This window comes from Coenobita brevimanus, chromosome 65 (genome assembly GCF_032717465.1).
Source record: "Coenobita brevimanus isolate Jiangsu-jjx chromosome 65, ASM3271746v2, whole genome shotgun sequence".
In the NCBI taxonomy this organism is placed as follows: Eukaryota; Metazoa; Arthropoda; class Malacostraca; order Decapoda; family Coenobitidae; genus Coenobita; species Coenobita brevimanus.
In genome coordinates, this window is record NC_137018.1 from 53977277 (window position 1) to 54000101 (window position 22825).

A 22825-nucleotide genomic window follows, 5' to 3' on the forward strand; every position below is an offset into this window, starting at 1 on the left:
AGCAACATATTCTCTGTCCTCAGCATCCAAGAGGGAGAAAATTATGCAGAGTTCAAGTCGACAGAATATAATTTTCCAGTTTCCACTTCTTCGTGACTTGCACCATAACTTTCATAACTACTCAGCATTAAAGGTGGATATATACTGCTATTTTAGGCCAAGTTAAAGAGAAATGGATATAGGTCTTGAGGTTCGAATTTCAGGCCAGGTTAGAGCGGAGAGAGTATAGGCTTCAAGATTCAGAGTTTCCTGATGTAGAAGCAGCAGAGCATGGCCTGGATCAGCAGCAATACTAGGATGATTGCGCCGCTGACCACCGCCGGGCTGCTGCTGGCTGACCCCGCTGATGCTGACTCGGCGGCTTCAGGATGACCACCAAAATCGGGCTCAGTTGGACATATGCCCCCTCCGTACTTCTGTGGGTCGGACGTCGTTTTCGCGTCATCTGTTGCGAGGGAAAATTTGGAGTCAGTTGCACATAGTCGGACATGCTCATATATCATCATCATCATCATCACCACCACCACCACCACCACCATCATCATCATCATCATCATCATCATCATCGTCGTCGTCGTCGTTGTCGTCTTTGAAGGATGAGGAGTTGAAGTCTCCATACCGTCAGGACCGAACAATTCACGTAGATGTGTGAGTCACGTGCATAAATGACTCACGTATAGGTATGATTTACGTGTGTGTGTGACTTATGTTCATGTATGACTAACGTAAATGTATGACTGGTGTATGACTTGCATGTATTATTAACGTGAATGTATGACTCACGTAAATATATGGCTGATGTATGCCTCACGCAACTGTATGAATCACCTGAATGTATGACTAAGGTATGACTCACGTGCATGTATGACGGTGACAATGACGCGATCCCTGAGTATGTCGGCGGCGTGGCACGTGTATGCGCCGTCGTCGGATTCGTGCAGGCCCCGTACCACCATCTCCGACACCACCCGACCCTCGTACCAGGACTCGTGCACCATGACCTGCCAAACAGCGTGGTGATGAGGATGCAGGGTCAGGTATTACGGGCTTTGTTAGGCATTATTGAGCTTTAGTCTTGGGGCTGGAGAGGAACGCCTTCCCGTGGTGGCACCGATGGAACTGGGTTTATTCAATGCCCAGTTATACAAAGGTCCCTCGTCTCCTTTCCTATTCACCAAAAGGAGGATGGTGGACTACAGGAGAAGGGCAACTCCAGTCTGCAGTCCACTGGGTTCACGTTACAGATGAACCTTAGGCTACACCCACTACTAAATGTAATAAGTTTTGTGCTTGGGAGAACGAACTGGCTAATTATGATCACTTTAATACGACGATATTATTTTCCTACCGTTATACGTTTTTATTAGGCCTGGGGAAAAAAGAGGAGAAACACCACCGTTATCGTTCAATCATTATGAAGTGACCTATTTTATTATATGATCATTGTTATTGTTGTTGCTGTTATTTAACCCCGGTGTGTCTGGCCGAACAGATTTGGCCAATGGTATGCAACCCCCTCCGTGGGGTGCGCATACAGGTTCCCTCACCGTGTAGGGAACCGGCGCCCCTTCGGTAGACAGCGCCTCACCAAGGTTGGGGCAGGGTCCTTCCCACGGCAAGGTGCAGGGAAATATGAGAAGTTTGACTCCCAGGTGGATGACGCAGATGCTCCACCCAGGTTTGCAGCGGCACCACGTGTAGGTTCCTTGTCAGCGCCATATGACTATTGTGAATCATGTTACCAACGTGAGGAAAACCACCTTGTTATGTGACCAGTGAGAGGTGACGGGTATGTCATCCAGAGTCCACGATATGAGGGGCTGATTATTGCGGGGCATGAGTGCTGGAAGACCCTTGCCCTGCGCCTCACAAACCAGCCGCAGCGTAGCCCCCTCCTCCACCCACATGCGACGCTTGCCCTGCACACTCAGACGCACGCCACCTGCCTCACTACCGCCTTCCTCTGTTGGGGAAGTAAGACATTATACTTTTTTTACTTTGCCATGGGCCTAAAACTCCCTCCCTCCATCTTGTGTGCGCAGTTCCAGTACTATAATAACACCTTTTCCTTACAAGATACTTTCTACATGTGCCACGTTTCTAATCATCTATATTTTATCTTTTTTTTTTACCATTTAATACTCAAAGGAAATAAAAACCTCATTTCAATACTAGATTTGTTTAAGATAATTTAACAGAAGTATATTTGCATGTTAAAATAAACAAATTACTATACCAGACATGTGTTGACTTCAAAATTAATGTACACAAATGCGTATCAAAGTGGCGTCTTTATTTGTATATTAACGCACACAAATCAGCATCGAGGTGATATCTTTATGATCCTAATGCACCACGCCAAATATTTTGCAAGTTTACTGTTGTCACATATTTTCCGAGAAGTTTTAAATGTTTGAATCTGTGAGGCTAAAATATTGAACAAGTGTTGAAGCGAAGTTCTTGGCAGGTGTACAGTTTATTTAGTTTTAGATAAGTGATCCATTACAAGTGGGAATGTTGGGTGAGACAGAGAGACAGGATACAGCTTGCATTCTTTTTTTTTTCTCTAACATTTCGAGCTGCACATAACCCACTTCATGCTCTAACCCTGTGTCTCTCTCCCACCTTACATTTCCAGTGTTAGATAAATAGGGTAAAGTTATTTATTTCGCCATTTATTAGCGATAATTTAGTTAAGTTCTGTGGCACAATCTTTGTTTACACCCCAGTGACAAGAGCTGATACCCATAATCTGCCTGCCTTCCTCTCCTCCCCCACACACACGTCAATTGCACTCCTCACCTCTCTCTCTCTCTCTCTCTCTCTCTCTCTCTCTCTCTCTCTCTCTGCATAGATAGACTGATAGAACTTGCTTTATACCTGCGGGCTGTGAGATGACTCCGGTGTCAGAGACGGGGATGTCCAGTATTGACACCTCGCCTGCAAAGGAGAAGAAGAAGAAGATTACATTTATGATCAAGTAAGGAGAAGAAGACGAAGAGGAAGACGAAGACGAAGAAGCAGGAACAGAACAAGAATGGCATGCTCAAAAGAAATATATACAGTAGATTTAGAAGTGTTTGTCATGAGGCTAGCAGCACTCAAGAACTCCTCAAAGTGGTGCTGGGGGGCTGGACTGTGTTGACATTGGCCCCACACCAGCGCCATCAGCATTCTCAAAACTCCCGCCAAAACACAATCATCAAGGCCCTTTCTTCCTATTTACCTTTCTTAGCCTGTTCAGAGCGATGACATATTTTTCTTCCTTATTTTCGTTGTTGTTTTTGTTCCCTGGATTGTTTATCATTCGACTAACAAGGGATTTTTCGAGCTAGAGGGATACGTATAGATACAGGATAGATACACAGACAGACTGATATGATAGATAGATAGATAGGTAGATAGATAGAGAGACTGAGTGTTTGACTGGTGGATGGACGGATGGATGGATGAATGGATGGACAGATAGATAGACAGATAGGTAAAAAGAGATCTTAACCTGTTCTTTCTGCATTCTCAAAACCCACGACAAAGAACAGCCATCTAAGGTCCTCTTCCTATCTACTTTACTTAACCAGTTCATCTTTCTTTCTTTCTTTCTTTCTTTCTTACAGCTTTCTTTTTTCTTTTCAGTTTTCTTTCTTTCAGCTTTCTTTCTTTTTTTTTAAGCTCATTTGGCGCATCCATAATAAGCCTTAGAAAATACCTTAAGCTTTGTTTTGACATCTTGAGGGGGGGAAATTGTGGAGCTTGAAGATTTAAAGCTCCTTATAAGAAAAAAGGATGAAGCTTGAGATTTAAAGCTCCTTACAAGAAAAAGTGATGAAGCTTGAAGATTTAAAGCTCCTTATTTTAACCTGATGATAAAATTCGTCACTGATATAGAAATGTGAATGATAGATATTTTTTAATGGACTGAGTTAGTGGTACCGTGCGCATTACCTCTCTCTCTCTCTCTCTCTCTCTCTCTCTCTCTCTCTCTCTCTCTCTCTTCACTAAGCACTCCGGTGATAGCTGTCTTATTTCTCTTTGCATATGTCTGTAAGTGTTTTTAATGTCTTATTTCTGAATCCTACACACATCATTTTTATCTTTGGTAATAAAGTAAGGATGGTGATGATGATGATCATGATGATGACGGATTATTATTATTATTATTATTATTATTATTATTATTATTATTATTTATCATCATCATTACCAATAATAATAATAATAATAATAATACTGCTACTGCTCCTGCTGCTGCTACTACTACTGCTACTACTACTACTACTACTACTACTACTACCACTATCATTATTATTCTTATTCTTATTATTATTATTATTATTATTATTACTATTATTATTATTATTATTATTATTATCATCATCATCATCAGCTTCCGAAATAAAACGAATACTTACAGATCCCCCACCACTTCCCACACCCATTACTCATGCCCGCCCCATTTCCCCCTTCTCGTCCCACTTCCCCTATCTCGTCCCACTTCCTCCTTCCCCTCGCTCCCCATTAACACCAGTCTCGCTACAGGTGTGCGTTTTATACCTGGCAGATGGCGGGAAAACGACATCTTAAACTGCTGATTCCCCCTGACGTGTTGGGCATAATTCTCCTTATTTCCAAGCGATTTTATTCATCTCGCAAAAGGTCTCTCGTATTGGAGGGGTTAATGAAGGCTATAATTATCTCCCCTAGCTCGAAAAATCTCTCCTAAGCTGAACAAAAGCGACTAGAATTAGCTGGAAAACGCTATAATTCAAGACGATTATTTTTGGAGACAGATAAGGCCTTTTCGTATTGATGATGTTAACGATTGCTGTGTCTAACCGCTCTAGTTTAAAAATTCTTTCCTATGCTGAATGAAAGCGTCTGAATCCAATGAGTAATAAAATAAGGACGATTTTATTCCACTTAACGAGGACTTCAAGTAGTAAAGGAGTTAATTTTGGCCATATCTCACTCCATCAGGTCGAAAAATGTGTCTTAATCGTCTGAAAGTAAAGATTTAATAAGAAAGACGATTTTATTCAGTTTCACGAGGACTTCTAGTAGCAAAGGGGCTGATTTTGTCCATATGTAACTCCTGTGGCTAGAAAAACGTGTAGTAAATGTCTGAAAATTAACGAGAAATAAAATAAAAAAGGTGACGTGTGATGAAAGCGCCCATGCTGATCCACTCTGAGACATAAAGTGACGCACATGCTCTTCGATTCACCCACTTTGGCGGGCTTTTTTCCCCTCCATGTTTCCCCCCGTTTGACTTCTCAGACTTTCTCCCCTCGTGGCATAATATACATGGCATTAACTAGCGGGGTGAATACTTGTGTACGGCTTCCCGGGCCCGTTGGGAAGGCTTAAAAGGGGATGGCACTACAAAGCAAGCATGCACTGGTGGAGGTTTTACGAGGAAATGAGAGTGCAGGGAGTGTGTGAATGTTGGGGGTATTTGTGGTGCTGGTGGTGGGAGGGCTTGGCGGTACCTCTTAATAGCCTACCTAACCTCACCTCTCTTCTCTTCTCTCTCCTTTCCTCTCCTCTCCTTACGCCTACGCAACGTTCCTCTGCTTTAGATAGACAACGCGAAGTACAACGAGGGATGGGGCAAGAGTTTTAGAGAAGATGCACCTCTTTCAACAGCGACATTAAGAAAAGAGAAAGTTAGACCAAGTACAAAGTTGAGGGAAAATGTAGAGATTAGAAAGTAAACACATCAAATCACCCACTCCTCTGCTTTATTTAGCCACATTGAGAGAAGCGGTAGAGGAAGAGCAAGTACAAAGCTGAGGTAGGAGGTTGGAGAGTAGAGAGTAAACACATCTATGCAGCGTTCCTCGCTTTATATAGCTACAGTGTGAGAAGAATGAGAGGGGGAGAGCAAGTACAAGGTGGACTGAGAGAGGTTAGAGAGCAGACAGTAAAGTTAACCACAACTATGCGACGTTCCTTTGCTTTAAATGGCTAGAATTAGAGAAGAATGAGAGGGGGAGACCAAGTACAAGGAAGAACTGGAAAAAATGAGAGCAGATGCGTTCCTTGCCACACTGAAAGAAGAGAGGCAAATGAAAACAAGAGGAAAAGAAATAATTAAAAAGGAGATCACGGATACTACCTTCAATTCCTTGCATCTAAGCATCCTTCCTGTAATATATAAAGCCACACTGGAAAAGGACAGTTAGGTTAAGAACGAGGTAGTTAGAGAGTTGATGAGGGATGGTGTCTAAGTCCACATGCTTACTCGATGTTCATTTGCTTCTTTATAGTCATACTGTGAGGAGATAAAGTAAGACCAAGAAAAATATGAAAGGAAAATGCGCTAGTGCTAAATGATTAACTCTCAAACCCGGGGGAAGGTGTGACTCTATTTCTCTACCTACAGTCAGGCTATTTCACTCAGACTAACGCCAGACGATTTTATTCTGGCTAACGTGGGACGATTTTCTTGACGACTGTGAAACTTGGCCAGGTGTGAGGGAGGGCGTGGTCCTTCCGATGGGGGTAAGCGCATTGCCTTTATTCTTTCGTCACGTCTTTAATATTTCGTCTTCGGTAATCAACAAAGCAAATACGTCCTTTCACGACAAGATCTTTTTTATTTCACTATTTTTTCACTATTATTGCAACTGGTAGATTATTTAATTAGCTTACGAGGACGATCTAGGAAAGGAAGGCCATATTTAATCATTTAATTTCAAAAACCTGTCTCCTAAGGTGAATAAAATCGTCAGATGAGAGTCAAAACTAAAGGCATTCCCGCTGCGTGTCTTTACTGTTGTGGTATCGGTGGTCAATGAGGCATTTAAGTCCCCGTCCCCAGAGATTCCTAGCGAGTGAGAGCATCTAAATTGAGCCCCATCACATGTGTTAGTCAGGAGCACGTGGCTGGGAGAGAGGGACGGCAAAGGTTCAGTTCAAGATGTCTGAACCCTCTACGCATAAATGACAACAACCATTTTACTTTACCATGGCCTAAAAGTGCCACTGCCCCATCCTTAACACTGAGTTGTAGCAATATATTAGCGCTTCCCTTTGGTACTAAACTCAGGAAAGTGTTATGTAAAGGATGTAGAGCCGTAACACCGTATTTTTCTGTCACTGAGCTACGTAAAACAAGCTGCGAAAGGAGAAAACTCTTGGTCAGGTTAAGATGAAAGGACTATAGATGTAGGCAGAGAGAATGACAGACTAAGGAATTGCGCCAGAGTCATCCAGGTAATTGATGGTTTCACAATGAGCTCTGTTCCTTTTTTTTTTTTTTTTCCTAACATATTTTCAAAGTCTACAGTGATATCATATGTTATAAAAACTTTCACCTTTAAGCTGCATTAATAGAAACAGCACAATCACATTTATACAAGAAATACTGGACCATATCATAAAATTTAAGCCACTGCTTCAAAATTAATCGACTGGCAGAGAATCATACCAAGCCTCTCTCAGCTTAGGAATATTAGCCGGCAGAGGACAGTGAGAAGCAGAGGAGACAGAGAAAAAATACCAAGCCTCTCTCAGCATAGGAATATTAGCCTGCATAGGAGAGTGTCAAGTAGAAGAGACAGAGAAACATACAAAGCCTCTCTCATCTCAGGAATATTAACCAGCAGAGGAAAGTGACTAGCAGAAGAGACAGAGAGACATACCAAGCCTCTCTCATCTTACGAATATTAACCACCAGAGGAAAGTGAGAAGCAGAAGAGAGAGAGAGAAACATGCCAAGCCTCTCTCAGCTCAGGAATATTAACCAGAAGAGTAAAGTGACAAGCAGAGGTGAAATTTTAGACGAAATCTTCTCCCCAGCTGTAAATACCGAAGGATCAGTGTTTTATTTTTGGCTGCTAAAGAATTCTGTTTCCACTGCGTATTCCTTTTTCTTGAATCTATTTTCTCTAGATTCTTCACATTACTTCTCAGTGACCTCGTATTTGTTCTGGGATTTCTCTCTCTCTCTCTCTCTCTCTCTCTCTCTCTCTCTCTCTCTCTCTCTCTCAATTTCTTTTTTTAGGAAAATTACTTCACCGATTAAAGTTAAGGCCAAACTACCTCATATGATCCTTAAAGTCTGTGTGATTCTCTCTCTCTCTCTCTCTCTCTCTCTCTCTCTCTCTCTCTCTCTCTCCACCCCCTACAGAGAAAGTATATAGTTTTTTGCTCATTTCCTCCATGCTTTTCTTGGTCCTCATAGGCTTGAGTCTTATGTTTGTCTTATTTTTTACGGAATGTTGGTGAGAGAGAGAGAGAGAGAGAGAGAGAGAGAGAGAGAGAGAGAATGTGAAAGAGCCTTGCTGATGGGAGCTTAGAAAAGAAATAATGATGCATAAAATTAAACAAGAGAAAATAAAAAAGTCACCGTTCATACCACAGAAGAAAATGACGAAACTCAAACAATTTAAATTCAAGACGAACTTAGGAGAGGAAGACGAAAAACCATATAGAAAACGAAGACAAAACATCAAACACAATACGTACAGACAAAATAAACCACTAAACACAATACGTACAGACAAAAGAAATCACTATTATCCCAGTCCCGTGTGAAGAAAACTTACAACAGACGAAACACAATGAAAACTCTATTTCTACTTATGCGTGTTTCAGATGGTTTCGATTTCTTCCGCTATCTATTGGTCAAACTCGGAGAAAATACCTGTGTTTTTGTCAGTACTTCATTACCTCTTCATGAGAAGGTTACAAAATCATGCCCTTCAAAGAACACTAAGAATTAAACTTTTATGAGTACTAAAAATGACATTAGAAAAGAATACTAATCAATATTGCCTCTTACGTGGATTGGAGAGCACCTTAAGATTGACCTTTGTGGATATCTTAGGGTGCGTGTTGACCTGGCAATCGTAAATGCCCTCGTCCACCAGCTGTACCCCGCGAACCACCAGCTGCCAGTCCTCAGTCTCCTCGGGATGGTTCACCTGTGGAAAAAATGAACCAGGTGTATACGCTTAAAAAATGAACTTATAGGCGTATTCTTTTTTCTTTCTTTTTTTTTTTTTTTTTCAGGAAAATGTTTCATCAGGAATGCGGTAATTCTTCTTGGCCTGCATCTTATCCCAGCCACGGTCACGCCACCGCCCACGCAAGCACACACACACACACACACACACACACACACACACACACAAATACTTGGAAGTACAATGTAAACAAGCTTGGAAACAGGCGCAAGTATTCAAGCACACACACACACACACACACACACACACACATTTCACACCCACGCACATTCTCTCTCTCTCTCTCTCTCTCTCTCTCTCTCTCTCGTGCACAGGCCAAGGGAGCTTCCAAACATCACTTAAATCCCTCTCGCTCTTAAGAGATACACAACCAGGGCGAAAATAACCACTAAGATCTAATTAAAAGTTCTCACGTCATCATCATCATCATCATCATCATCATCGTCATCATCATCATCGTCATCATCATCATCATCATCATCATCGTCATCATCATCATCGTCATCATCATCATCAACATCATCATCATCAATATCCTTGTCATTATTACATCGTCGTCGTCATTATCACCGGCATCATTATCATCATCATCCTCGTCATCATCATCATCATCATCATCATCATTATAACCACCACCACCATCATCATCATCATCACCATCACCATAATTATCATAATCATCACCACCACCATCATCATCACTTTTAAAACCACCACCACCATCATCATCATCATCATCATCATCATCATCATCATCATCATCATCATCAACCCCAATTACTCGCGACAATAATTTGAGATAAATTATAGGGTAATAAATATAATTAATTGATTCCTTGGTCCTGAAAATGAGGAGAAAACACGTGTAATATACTGCTCTCTCTCTCTCTCTCTCTCTCTCTCTCTCTCTCTCTCTCTCTCTCTCTCTCTCTCCATATACCTATCTATGTATCTATCCATCCATCCATTCACCTATCTATCTATCTCTATCTGTCTAGCCACTCAACTACCCATCCATCCATCCACCTATCTATCTACCTGTCTATCTATCTATCTGTCTATCTATCTGTCTATCTATCTCTGTCTGTCTGTCTATCCATACATCCATCTGTCTGTCTGTCTATCTATCTATCTATCTAGCCATCCATCCATCATTCCATCTATATCTCGATCTATCTACCAGTTAACCCTCTCACAGTCAGAACAACTCTACCTTTCTTCTCCTGCTTCCGCCAAACGACATCAGAGTTAAGGAAGTAAGGAGGAAATAGAAGAGAAGCTTTTTTTTAACTTTATTTTTTATTTTGTTAATCCAGGAAAGTGTTTCACCAGGAATGCGGTAATCCCTCTTGGCCTGCGTCCTCTCCCGCCCACAGTCATGCCAACGCCCACACGCAAGCACACGCAAGCACAAACACACACGCATACTTGGAAGCACACACAAACATGGAAACAGGAAGGAAAACACACACACACACACACACACACACACACACACACACACACACACACACACACACACACACACAGCCCCTCATCATCATCAACACCTCCCCACCACAATCGAACCCCCTTAGCACAATGGATTCTCCCAGCAACACCCCCACCAGCATCAACTAACCCTTCTCCACTACTATCACAGACAAATCCCCCACTACCACCATCACCACCAATTATTCTCCCCAGTCAAGCAGCTTCCCCATCTCTCCCCATCCCTCGCCCCAATTATTCTAGCTACCAACCCTCCCTACTTACCTTACCCCATTATCACCACGAACCAATTTCACCACCACAACCACCACCAGATTTCTTCCCCTCCCTCCCACCCCTCCATCCCTCTACCAACTCCCCCAGTCACCGACTTATCAAACCCTCCAACATCAACCCCTCCAACCATCAACCAATCAATTCCTTCAACATCTACCCTTCCTACCAACCAACCAACCCACTGCCAACCCCTCTAACTTACCAGCCAACCATTACCAACCCCTCCAACCATCAACCAACCCCCTCACCCCACAAACCCCCTAACTAAGCCCCCTAACCTTCTCCTCCCAGGGCAGTAAGGAGACACTAGCCACCTCCAGACTAAATTTATCTCTCGTAAACAACTACCCTGTTTGGTGAGGAAATGCGAGTTTTTTTCTCATGCCGCTAGTTTCTTGGTCGTTGTTGAAAATGCCTTACATGTCTTGAATTTGTCTTTTTATTTTCACCCTCTACCTTCAAGACATTTCCTGAGCTGAATAAGATCGTTGGATGAGTTGAGATGGGTGGACGTTCCTCTCGTGTTCACATGAAGCTTGGAATGCCTAGGTTCACCACGATTAACGATGTCTAAGTTCACGTTTAACTATGTCTAATTTCACAACGATTAACGATGCCGAGGTTCACTTGGATAAATCAAGTTACTAATGGCAATATCCGCGCGTATATTCACCTTGACTTCCTCATGCATCGGAAGGCCCTATCCCATAATGCCAATCATGTTAATATTGGGTTTATTAATGAAAGTTTAGTAAGTGCAACAAGTCGCTCTCAAAAAAATACGTTATGCGTCAGTAAAACTGGTGAGGCTCCACAGTATTAGTCTTCATAAAGTGCATCAGTATTTTTGTCTGCAACTGTACATTAAATCACTCACTTGGAAAAATAAGTTTTGTGTAAGTTACGTCAGCGAGGGTCTCAGAGTATGGCTTTATCACTCCCCTTCACGGCTGCCCATCAGAACTATCTCCCATCACACCGAGGCCAAACAGGAAGAGGAAATATTTACTCAACCTGACAGCCACTCTTCCTATCAGACCGCTTGGGCTGAGAGGCTGCCACTTCCCCGCCCCTCCTTAGAATAATCTCGGCCACTCTTCCCTATCCGCCGCCTCTTACGGTTATTTTGCCGGCACCCACACAATCTTGGGTTATTTGCCCACACAATCCTGGATTCCTTTGTCCACACAATCTTGAGTTCCTTTGCCCAAACAATCTTGGGTTCCTTTGCCCCAACAGTTTTGGGTTTTTTTGCCCACACAATCTTGGGTCCTTTTGCTGGCACCCACACAATCTCCACCTCATCCTTCGCCGTCCCTCCAAATGCACGGTAATATCTCCACCCATCCCTCACCAACCACACTCAAGTTGACAAGTGCCTTAGGATGTGGCCAGGTCCCGCGATATATGGGGTAACATCATCATCTATGGATTCTATATGAGGCATTTTCAAGGCCAGATTATCCCCTAGAACTGTTTAAATTTACATTTTGCAAACATTTCCTCGGAACAAGACACGCGATCGTTGTATTACACTGGAACAATAATATAATGAAGTACTTGAGTCTGACTACGTGTTATTGCTTTTTAAACTTGCTACTTCCAGTCGATTTTATTCAGCTTAGGCGAGATTTTTCTAACCGGAGGGGTTAGATACAGCCTTCATTGGTCCCTTCATTAGCAGAGGACTTTCCTGGAATGAATAAAATCGTCTGTAGCATCAAGATGAAAAATGAATGATGTGTCACCGGAATGAAGAGGTTTATGCATTACAGGAAAACAAATACTGCGTTCGTCTATGAGTAAACACCTATCCGAGCTTAGTACACAGAAAATTAAAATGAGAGAGAGAGAGAGAGAGAGAGAGAGAGAGAGAGAGAGATTGCAGGTCCAACGTACTGAACACTCACACTTTCTAAAAATCGAAATACTGAAGGCACTCGTTATGCGATGCCTCCTCAAAGCCAGATCGCCTATGAGTAAACACCTGCCCGATATGAAGACCAAATTTGCCTTCGGAACCTTGAGGCACTGGGAGGGGAGGGGCTGAAAGGTACACACACTTGGGGTAATCACGTAGAGCACTCATATGAAATATTAGGGGTCTCTCTCTCTCTCTCTCTCTCTCTCTCTCTCTCTCTCTCTCTATACCTACCTACCTACCTACTTACTTATCTATCTATCTATCTGTCTATATATCCATCCATCCATCCACCCACCCATCCATCCATCCACTCACCCATCCATCCATCCACTCACCCATCCATCCATCCATCCATCCATCCACTCACCCATCCATCCATCCATCCATCCACTCACCCATCCATCCATCCATCCACTCACCCATCCATCCATCCATCCATCTATCAATCCCTCCATCCACTCATTCATCCATGCATCCATCCATCTATCTTTGTGTGTGTGTGTGTGTGTGTGTGTGTGTGTGTGTGTGTGTGTGTGTGTGTGTGTAATTCACCGGGTCGGTCAGGATCACTTGATGGTCGTGATTTTCAGCTTTTACCCTCCCGGAAGGGAGCTGAGAGCTCATATAGTCCGATCTAAGGGCAAGGCTGTGACCTTCACACACGCACACACCCGTCCCCTTGCTCAAGGGGGACAGTAACCACCCACTTCGTCAGTGAAACTTTTCACAACCTGAGCGAGGCGCGAACTCCCGTCTACCAGTTGGCAAGCGAGAACGTTACCACTGCACCAGCGAGCGGTGTGTGTGTGTGTGTGTGTGTGTGTGTGTGTGTGTGTGTGTGTGTGTGTGTGTGTGTGTGTGTGTGTGTGTGTGTGTGTGTGTGTGTGTGTGTGTGTGTGTGTGTGTGTGTGTGTGTGTGTGTGTCTGTGTGTGTTCTAATTCCTAAAAGCAAAACCACAAACTATACGCCTTACCGAGAACCTGGAGTCTGTGGTGATGGTGTGTCTGTCCACCGCCAACACGGCCGAGTCCCGCGCCCTTATCCACGACACCTGTGGAAAAGGTATACAAGGGGATTAGTGGGGCTTGTCTTTAGGGTGTATACCTGGATGGAGGTGAGGGTAAGAGTAGGTAATTATAGTCGTCAGTGTTTAGTAATAATAATAATAATAATAATAATAATAATAATAATAATACGGTATGAAGAGCCTCACAGTTCGATAGGGTCCCGAAACCCAAATAAGAGCCGTTTCTGAACAGCTACCACCACCACCACCACAGCTACCACCATAATCAACGCCACACTTACCACCACAACCAATGCCGCAGCTACCATCACCACCTTCATCATCACACTTACTATTAACGCCACCACCACCACCAGAGCTACCACCACAACCATCATCATCACAGCTACCACCACCACCACCACCACCATCACCACCATTATCATCACAGCTACAACCACCACCACATCTACCACCATTTTCTGCTGACTAAAATCGTCTGTTCGTAGCATCAGTGAAGCAACAAACATCGGACTGAAAAACTTCACTTGCACGTGGAAGAGGCAGGGGCATTTCCGTAGAGTTTCATGCGTCTTTGAAAGAGAGAGAGAGAGAGAGAGAGAGAGAGAGAGAGAGAGAGAGGAATGGTGGAGGGAGATAGTAGGCCAGCTCTGTGATTTTGGGATTAGACAAAAGTAAACCAATAGGCCTATTTCCTTTGAGTAGATTAAAGAGACTGAATAGCTTAGATGAAAAGGCATGTTTACTTTGAATAGATTAAGTAGATTTGAATAGATTAGAACACATAGGCCATTTTCTTTGGATAGATAAAATAGACATAGGCCGGTCACGCATTTGGCAGGGCATTTAGGAGATAGCTGAGAGAGAGAGAGAGAGCAATACGGTAGGGAGTGAGAGACAGTACGGACAGGTGCTTCCCCATCACACACACACACACACACACACACACACACACACACACACACACACGCACACACACACTACCCCCTGCCTGGTCGAAGTCTTGGCATTGGTGGTCTCAAGTCGCCGTGACGAACCCCAGAGACAAGAGCGGGAGGGGTATGGCAGGAGGGGTATGGCAAGAGGGGCATGGCAAGAAGGGCATGGCAAGGAGGGGTATGGCAAGGAGGGGGACGGCAAAGGGGTATGGCAAAGGGGGCATGGCAAGAGGGGTATGGCAAGGGGGGTATGGCAAGGGGGGGTATGGCAAGAGGGTACGGCAAGGGGGGTATGGCAAAGAGACATGGCTGCAGAAGATGGGAGGAGGACATGGCAAGAGGGAAGTGGAACATGGCATGAAATGGGGGACAAGGCAAGAAGGGAGGACATGGCAACATCTGGGTGGAAGCATAGCCAAGAGGGTGAGCATGTCAAGAGGAAGGGGATATAGTAAAGAAGAACAGGGCATAGCAGGGAAGGGCAGGGCATGGCAGGGAAGGGCAGGGCATGGGAAGAAAGACTAAAGCATGGCAAGATATACTAAATCTGACAAGAACTGGGGCATGGGGAGAAAAACTGGGGCATGATCTAGGGCATGGCAAGAAAGAATAGGGCATGAGGAGAAAAACTAGTACATGGCGAGAGGGGGTAATGCCAGAAACAAGGGGGGAGCATGCCATGTGAGAGGACGAGCGTAGCAAGAGGAGGGGCATGTCAAGAAAGGGGCGGGGTTGCATGACAAAAGCGCACGTGCATGCCTGTCACACGCGTTTCACATTTCCTGCCCGCTTGTGTGAGACAGAGGTGAATGATCTAGTGTTTCTAAGTCTGCTGCCAAAAGGGAAGGTGTTGGCCCAAAGAAACAGAGAAGTAAAATGCTGAATTCGTGGTTCCTCTCAACTCCCTGCCTGCCTGTCTTCCCCTTTACGGTGGGAAAGCACCAGATGTTAATTCACACACTCGCCCATTCTCTGTCCAGATCTTTAATGCAAGAGTTATCCAGTAATTTCAGTCTTTCAGTCGCACCATTAGTCAGATTTGAAACAGTCTCCTTCAAATTGTGTATCACCATGCGTACGACCTCCTATGAAATATAATGTGCCCTTGCATTTCAAAGTGAACGGATCTTAACTAGGCTGTCTTGGTTTATATTCACTGGAAGGGAGAATTTTCGGTTGGCTTTCATTCTTTGGTTCTCTCTTTGTCCATCAAAAGAAAGTTCTGACAGGATAAGTTGTAATAGCAATACTGAAATGCATATTAAGAAGGAAAACAAAAAGTAAATGGGAGAATTATGCCCACATAATGGAAACTGTAAGATCGAAGCTGCTTAAACTTCTCAATAAACAAGTTTCATGCCGTATGTGTGCCAAGTTCTTCCATTTCTACAATTAATTCCATTTGAACAATTATTGGCACCCTGAAATGAATACACGAATACAGAAGTTACTCTTCGCTAGACCATTGCTGAGTAGAGATCCCTTTGTTGCTCCTATCCTGAGGGAACTACTAAGAAATGGCCCCAGGTAAGAGATAAGGAGATATACCCAAATGAGGTCATAAAAAATCACTTCAAAGGGCTTCCGATCCGCACCGTATCGCCTTACACGTGTATCGAAGACAGCCCCTTCAACCCGACAACGTCTTCCCTTCTTACTGCTTCAGGACGAGTATATCTAGCCAAGGACGGTCTTTTTGAACATAAGAATTACATAAAGTCTCCACCAACCCCGTCACTAAACTTTTTACCTTAACTTGGCCCAGATTTTCGTCCTTTCCCAGCTTATTCCACACAGCTCGTTTGCAGAAAAAGATAAAACATGCTTTCCATTTCATTTCTTCGTGATTAGGACCACAGTCTAGTGTTAATCTACTGTTACAGGCCTGAATTCAAGAAGGAGAGAGGGCAATTTTAGGCCAAGTTAGAGTAAAACGAGTAGAGGGAATCGTGGGAGTCAGAAGGAGCTTTAATTATTATCCCCATTAACCCTTTCACTGCTGTGGACTCACCTGGGTAATTTACTCCAGGTGACACCAAAATATTTTGCTCACCTGAGACTAGAATAATTGTCTAGATTAACCCTGTAGGTGAGATGGATTCACCTGAGTGTTTATTCAGAGTAACACCAATTTTGTTTACCTGGAAAAAAAAAAAAAAAGGGAGTCAAAGGGCTAACACTCAGGCTTCTATGACCCACTAGCAACTGAAAGGGGTAACAAAACTTATGGTCAGGGGATTAAATAAAGCAACTTCCTCATAGTTGGCTCAGAAAGTACACGCCTATGAAGGTACTGTTCTGGTTTTGCTGTACGTGTTCCTTGGTGCTGAGGCCACTGGCTTTGGCTTAGTCATAGGGAGGAGACTGGCTTAGAGGAGAGGAGGGAAAGTTGGGGAAGGAGGGCAAAAGACAGCCGATATTACTGGAAAGGAGGGGGGAGGGTGACAGAGATATAAAAGAAGGTAAAAAAAGGGAGATGAAAGGAAGGAGAAGGAGAGGGAAGAAGGGATGTGAAAGGAGGGTGAAGAAGAGGGAAGACAGGAAATGAAAGGAAGGGAAAGGAGAGGAGAGAGAAAAATAAAGGAGGGTCTGAAGTCGAAAGGGAATCCTGGCTGTTTTTGGATTAATTTTCTATTGATTCCCATCGAGAGGATTAAGAGGAGGTGAGGCGATAAATGAGAGAGAGAGAGAGAGAGAGAGAGAGAGAGAGAGAGAGAGAGAGAGAGAGAGAGAGAATAACTAGGAGAGAAGTAAGAGAGAGCCAGGAGAGGTACAGAAGAGCTAGAAGGAGAGGAAACGAAGGAAAAAAAGCAAGTAAGAGAGTAGATAAAATATAAGTTTAGGAATGGACCAGGGGTATACGGACACGGGGGGGGGATCACAAGTTGAGAAGGAGGGTTGGCTCTTGTTTGGACTAATTTACTGTCGATTCCTTACGAGCTTTGGCCAGGGAACAAACTCTACGTCTATTTTGAGTCACCCTGTGCAGCTTCTGGACTACGGTTACTACGGCGGCCATTAGTCTTCCCCCTTCCTTCCCACAACAGTCGTAAAAAAATGCGTAGTAATGATGTCAGAGTTATAATAGACGTTTTTGAAAGTGACTGTAAATGCGTCACTGTTACTTTCTTCCGTCCATCATAAAAATTAACACAGGAGGATTAAATGAGAAAAGTATCGTTAGGGTTATGCTAGATGTAAGGGTAACTCTCTCTCTCTCTCTCTCTCTCTCTCTCTCTCTCTCTCTCTCTTTTATGTCAGGTTAGGACAGGTTGTGTGTGTGTGTGTGTGTGTGTGTGTGTGTGTGTGTGTGTGTGTGTGTGTGTGTGTGTGTGTGTGTGTGTGTGTGTGTGTGTGTGTGTGTGTGTGTGTGCTAGATGGACGTGTTGAGGGACAAGGGCACCCCATCATCACCACACCACTAAACCACCACACCACACCACCACACCACTACACCACCACCGCACCACCACACCACCTCTTGGACACTACCCAGTTCCCCAGGGCCTTCGTCCTCTGAGGTATGTTGGTGTGGGTCTTAATTCTCTTATTGACACTCTTATTTATTTTGTTTCTTATTTTCTCATTCTTTTTCTCTTTCCCTTCTCTTTTCTTCTGTTTCCCTTCCTTATTTTGCCCTCTTCTGCTCCTTCAACTCTCTCTCTCTCTCTCTCTCTCTCTCTCTCTCTGGCTAAGACTACAGTTTCTTCTTCTTCTTCTTCTTCGTCATCGTCTTCTTCTTTTTCTTTTTCTTCTTCTCCTCCTCCTCCTCTTCTTCTTCTTCTTCATAGCTAAAGGAAGCCTCTCACGGTAAAAGAGTAGAAACCTATCTGGATTAGCGCTTGATTGTAAACGGATCAAAATTACCACTTGAGTGAAAACGAGTACAGATTAGCATGTGAGTGACTGAGGCTTCCTTTGACTTTGAACTTAGAAATCCCCTCAAAATCAAAGAGTCAATTGTTCAAAGCTCCCTGTATGTGCTTCTAATCGGCCCTAAATCTATTCAAAGTGAGAGAGAGAGAGAGAGAGAGAGAGAGAGAGAGAATGTATGTGTGGGGGTGTGGGGAGGAGGGGCGTTTGTATGTGTGCTTCTGCGTCTGTATGTGTATGTTTGTGCCTGCAGTTGTGGGTAAGTGTGTGTTTGTGCTTGTATGCATGTAGGTATGTATGTATGCGTGTATGTATGTATGTATGTGCGAGTCTGTGTATGTATGAATGTACGTGTGTGAGGGATATAAACAGCAAGACATTCTATCGGCCCCGTAAATCTCAGGTAAATGCGGGAAGTGATAAAATCTTCCCACTCTTCTACCGTCACCATTTTTTTTTTTTTTTTTTTTTTTTTTTTGGTCAGGCCTATAGTGCGTCCATCTTAACTTGGCGAGGATTTTCAACCTTTATATAGCCTATTTCACGTGGCTCAATGGCAGAAAAAAATGCTGGCTCTACATCCTTTCCATAGCACTTCTTCGTGACTAGCATCGTATTCCCGTGTTAATATCCTGTCCCAGCCTAGTGCCAGGATAAGATAATACTACGGTTCTACAGCTTCTCCCCAGCACTTCTTCGTGATTAGCACCATATTCTAGTATTAACCTCCTGTTACAACTTAGCATTCAAGATGGAGAGATGGCAATTTTAGGCCAAGTTAAAGTGCACGGCAGCCAGACTTTCCCTTCTTACAGCCATACTTTGATCTTATGCTTGTTCTTTCCTCCTCAGTTCCTTGTTTATTCTCCTTTAACTCAGTGATCAGGGAACTGGTTTTATCCTTGAGAGACAGTGAAAGTTTTTTGATCACGTAATGCTGCAAGAGATGTCAGTCACCTGTTTATTTCTTTTCTTTTATAGATTTATGTATTTATTTATCTATTTTCTTCAGTTATGTTTATTTATTTATCTTATCGATTTTTACAGATGCGCTTCATATTCAAGTATTACATAACTTCTTTTTTTCTTTCTTTCTTTCTATGTTTATTCATTTATCTACTAACTTATCATGTACAAACGCGCTTCAAACACACCTAATAAATTCCCTCCCCTTATCTTTCCTACTTCCACTTCCGTCTGGACTCCCGGCTCCGTCAAGATAACCCTGGCGACAATGAAGGCCGCCATGTCGCCAGCGCCAATATGTGCCTGGTATATCACAAGCGCCACTTTGTTTTCACCCCCCTCGCGACCTTGGCATCTTGGCTCCCGTGTAGGCAAACCACATGACGTCCGCAAGTGACATGGGACACAGGGGGATCTTTGTTATATTCTACCTGTTGCTACGTAACGCTCATCAGACCCTCCAGTGTGTTGGGCCTTTTAAATGCCGCGCCGTTTAAATTGCCTTGCCTTTTAAATCATTGCATCTTTTAAATCACTGTTTCTTTTAAACTGCTGCACCTTTTACATTCCGGAACCTTTTATACTGCTCCTTTTTTTAAATCCCTGCACCACTTAAATTCTGGAATGTTTTAAATTGCTGTACCTTTTAAATTCCTGCACCTTTTAAATTCCTGCACCTTTTACATTGCCCTGCCTTTTAAACTGCCTTACTTTTTACATTACAGCACCTTAAAAACTACTGCACACTGTAAATTACTTCACCTTTTAAATTTCTGAAACTATTAAAGGAGAATGATGGTCTGCAGGAGAGGGACACCTTCAGCCTGCAGCCCACTGGGTTCACGGTCACATAAGCAAAACATCACCTAATCTGGAGGCCTCTCATACTGAATGTGTTAGAAAATATCTCCATTTAGACACTCATCGTTAAGCCCTTTAATACAATGGCGTCTTTTACTTTTTGCACGCGAGAGACTGTCACAACGGGCCTCTTCTCACAGCCAAAGGGATATTACTGGGAAAACACAAAGTAAACAAGGTCCCGCCTCTGTGTTTGTTGTGCTCCCATCACTGCGGCGTTGAGGGATGTAGGGGTGTGTATGAGGAGTATGTGAGGGGTGTGTGGGGCTTCTGAGCCGCGTAGGGTGTGTGGTAGTGTGGAGTGTGGAGGGTGGGGTGTGTGAGACTGATACGAGTATGTGTGGAGGTGTGGGATGTGAGATGCATTGGGTGTGGGGTGTATGGCAGTGAGAGGGAAGGTGATGCAGTGTGTGTGGTTTCGACTGTGGAATAATGTGAAGTGTGTAGGGTGTGGATTGTGGGGCAGAGGGAAGAGTATGGTAGTGTGGGGGTGTGTGTGGCAGTATGTTGGAAGTATATGTGTGGGGTGTGGAGTGTGTGGCAGCGTAAGATGTGGTGTGTGGGTGGGGCGTTTGGCGGTGTGGGGTGTGGAGTGTGTGGCACTGTGAGGTGCATATTTGTGTGCGTGTTGGGGGAGGGGGAACTGTAAGGCGTGTGTGTGTGTGTGCGTGTTGGGGGAGGGGGAACTGTAAGGCGTGTGTGTGTGTGTGTGTGTGTGTGTGTGTGTGTGTGTGTGTGTGTGTGTGTGTGTGTGTGTGTGTGTGTGTAAAGGAGAGTGTGTGTGTGGCACTGTAAGGTGTGGCAGTGTGTAAGGTGTTTGTGTGTGTGGTGTGGTGACGTGAAGGTGAGACAGTGCCAAACATCGGGTATGGTGCCAGTGCCAGGTGGCCCTCACACACTTCTCGCCTCCTCCCCCATTAGACCCTGCCCTGGATTAAAGCAACACACTCATAATTCATTTCTACCCTATCGTTCATCATCATTATCCGGCTCCTCTCTTATGTAACCCCTTCCCTTTCCGATGACGTGTTTACTACTACTACTACTATTATTATTATGATTATTATTATTATTATTATTATTATTATTATTATTATTATTATTACTATTTTGAAACTTGCATCCAATAGACGATTTTATTTTGCTCCTCGCCTGGTTATACACACGTCCCTCAACTACTTTCCTATAGCTCCAAAAGGAAGATGGTGGCCTACAGTAAGGCATTTTCAGCCTGCAGTCCACTGGGGTCACATTTCGAATGAGCCTGGGCCACAACAAAATTCCTGATCCACTAACCCATAATAAAAGAAGGTGAAATTAGTACTCTCTTGTATTGTATTTATATCTTTTAAAATACATCATACAGTAATTTGCAGTCATAACATACACAAAGATATGCAAGCGTAACATGCCCACTGTGTAACATCAGGAAGGCATTGTCAAGATAATATTTGATTCCTCTTCGCTAATAGTAAACAATCGTGAAATATTATCAGATTATCCTTGAGCTAATGCAGTCGATGTTGTCTGGCTAAATATTCACCACGGACGCTGGTGTGGATCTAAGGTTACTCTGATGTGCCGACGCTGTATCTCGCTCATAAAAGTAAGTGTCGGCCGATGGTAATGAAGGAGGAAAGGAGGGAAGAGGAGAGGGGATGGATGGAGGGGGAGAGAGAGAAAAAAACGGGTGGGAAGAGGACGAGGGGATAACAGGAGCGAGAGAGGTGGGAGGAAGGGGATAGGAGGGAGAGCTGGACAAGAGGAAAGAGGAAGGAAAAGAAGAATGGATGGAAGGAGGGGAAGAGGAGAGGATAACAGAAGATATGTGAGGGAAGGAGAGGGAACGGGAGGGCATGGAGAAAGAGGAAGGAGGGGGAAGAAGGAGGGGAACGATAGCAGGAAGGAAAAACAGGAGAAGAAAGAGAAGAGGAGGAAGGGAGGGGATGATGTGTAGCAAAAGAGGAGAGGAGAGGGATGCAAGGGAAGGCAGAAGAGAGGTGGAAGAATGTGTGAAGAAAGGAAAAGGGGAGGGAGGGAAGATAAAGAGAGGTCATCTGGTAATGCTGTGAGTTTATCCTCATTTTGTTTACGACTGTCATTTAGTCTACTTAGTGTTGTGTAGTTGATAGTGTTGCATAGATATCAACCGCTGACAGATTCCCAGCGTAACAAAAAGCATCTTCTTTGTCAGTTAATCTACTTAGTGGTGTGAGGTAGAGAAAGCTGCATGCATATCTACCGCTAACAGAAACAGGGTAACATCAGCCGAATTCTTTGATCGTCCGCCTGCGTCGCACCGAGTTACCGCAGAAGTTATTAATTAATTGGATCTTTTTTTCTTTTTTTTTTGCCTAATCTAACACTCTCAGCCTCCAACGACTTAATCTTAGCTAAGTAAAACTGCTTGAAGTTAGCTAGAATTGAGAACTAGAGTTGTTCCGACGAAGGGAGGGTTAAAGATGACTAGCAACACCCTCAAGACATCAACTTAGAGAA

At 43.7% G+C, this 22825-nt stretch overlaps 1 protein-coding gene across 1 annotated transcript; it reads right to left on the reverse strand.

Moving 5' to 3' along the window:
- Nucleotides 1-239: 239 nt before the first annotated feature.
- Nucleotides 240-19747, reverse strand: LOC145405042 (uncharacterized). Its single transcript, XM_080276542.1, has 7 exons — nucleotides 19685-19747; nucleotides 13635-13712; nucleotides 8786-8927; nucleotides 2881-2940; nucleotides 1743-1963; nucleotides 857-1001; nucleotides 240-445 (listed from the first exon to the last, which is right to left on the reverse strand). The coding sequence occupies exons 1-7, from the start codon at nucleotides 19745-19747 to the stop codon at nucleotides 240-242; spliced, it is 915 nt and encodes a 304-aa protein (XP_080132668.1).
- Nucleotides 19748-22825: the final 3078 nt, after the last annotated feature.

Bases quoted from the DNA above. Each gene is read 5' to 3' on its own strand.
- LOC145405042 (XM_080276542.1), bottom strand. From the start codon at position 19,747: ATGGCGGCCTTCATTGTCGCCAGGGTTATCTTGACGGAGCCGGGAGTC. The intron at 13,713-19,684 runs GTAGGAAAGATA...CCTTTTCCACAG, and splicing joins GAGTCCAGACGGAAGTGGAA to GTGTCGTGGATAAGGGCGCG. The intron at 446-856 runs GTGAGTCATACC...CCCTCGCAACAG, and splicing joins TGTCACCGTCATACATGCAC to ATGACGCGAAAACGACGTCC.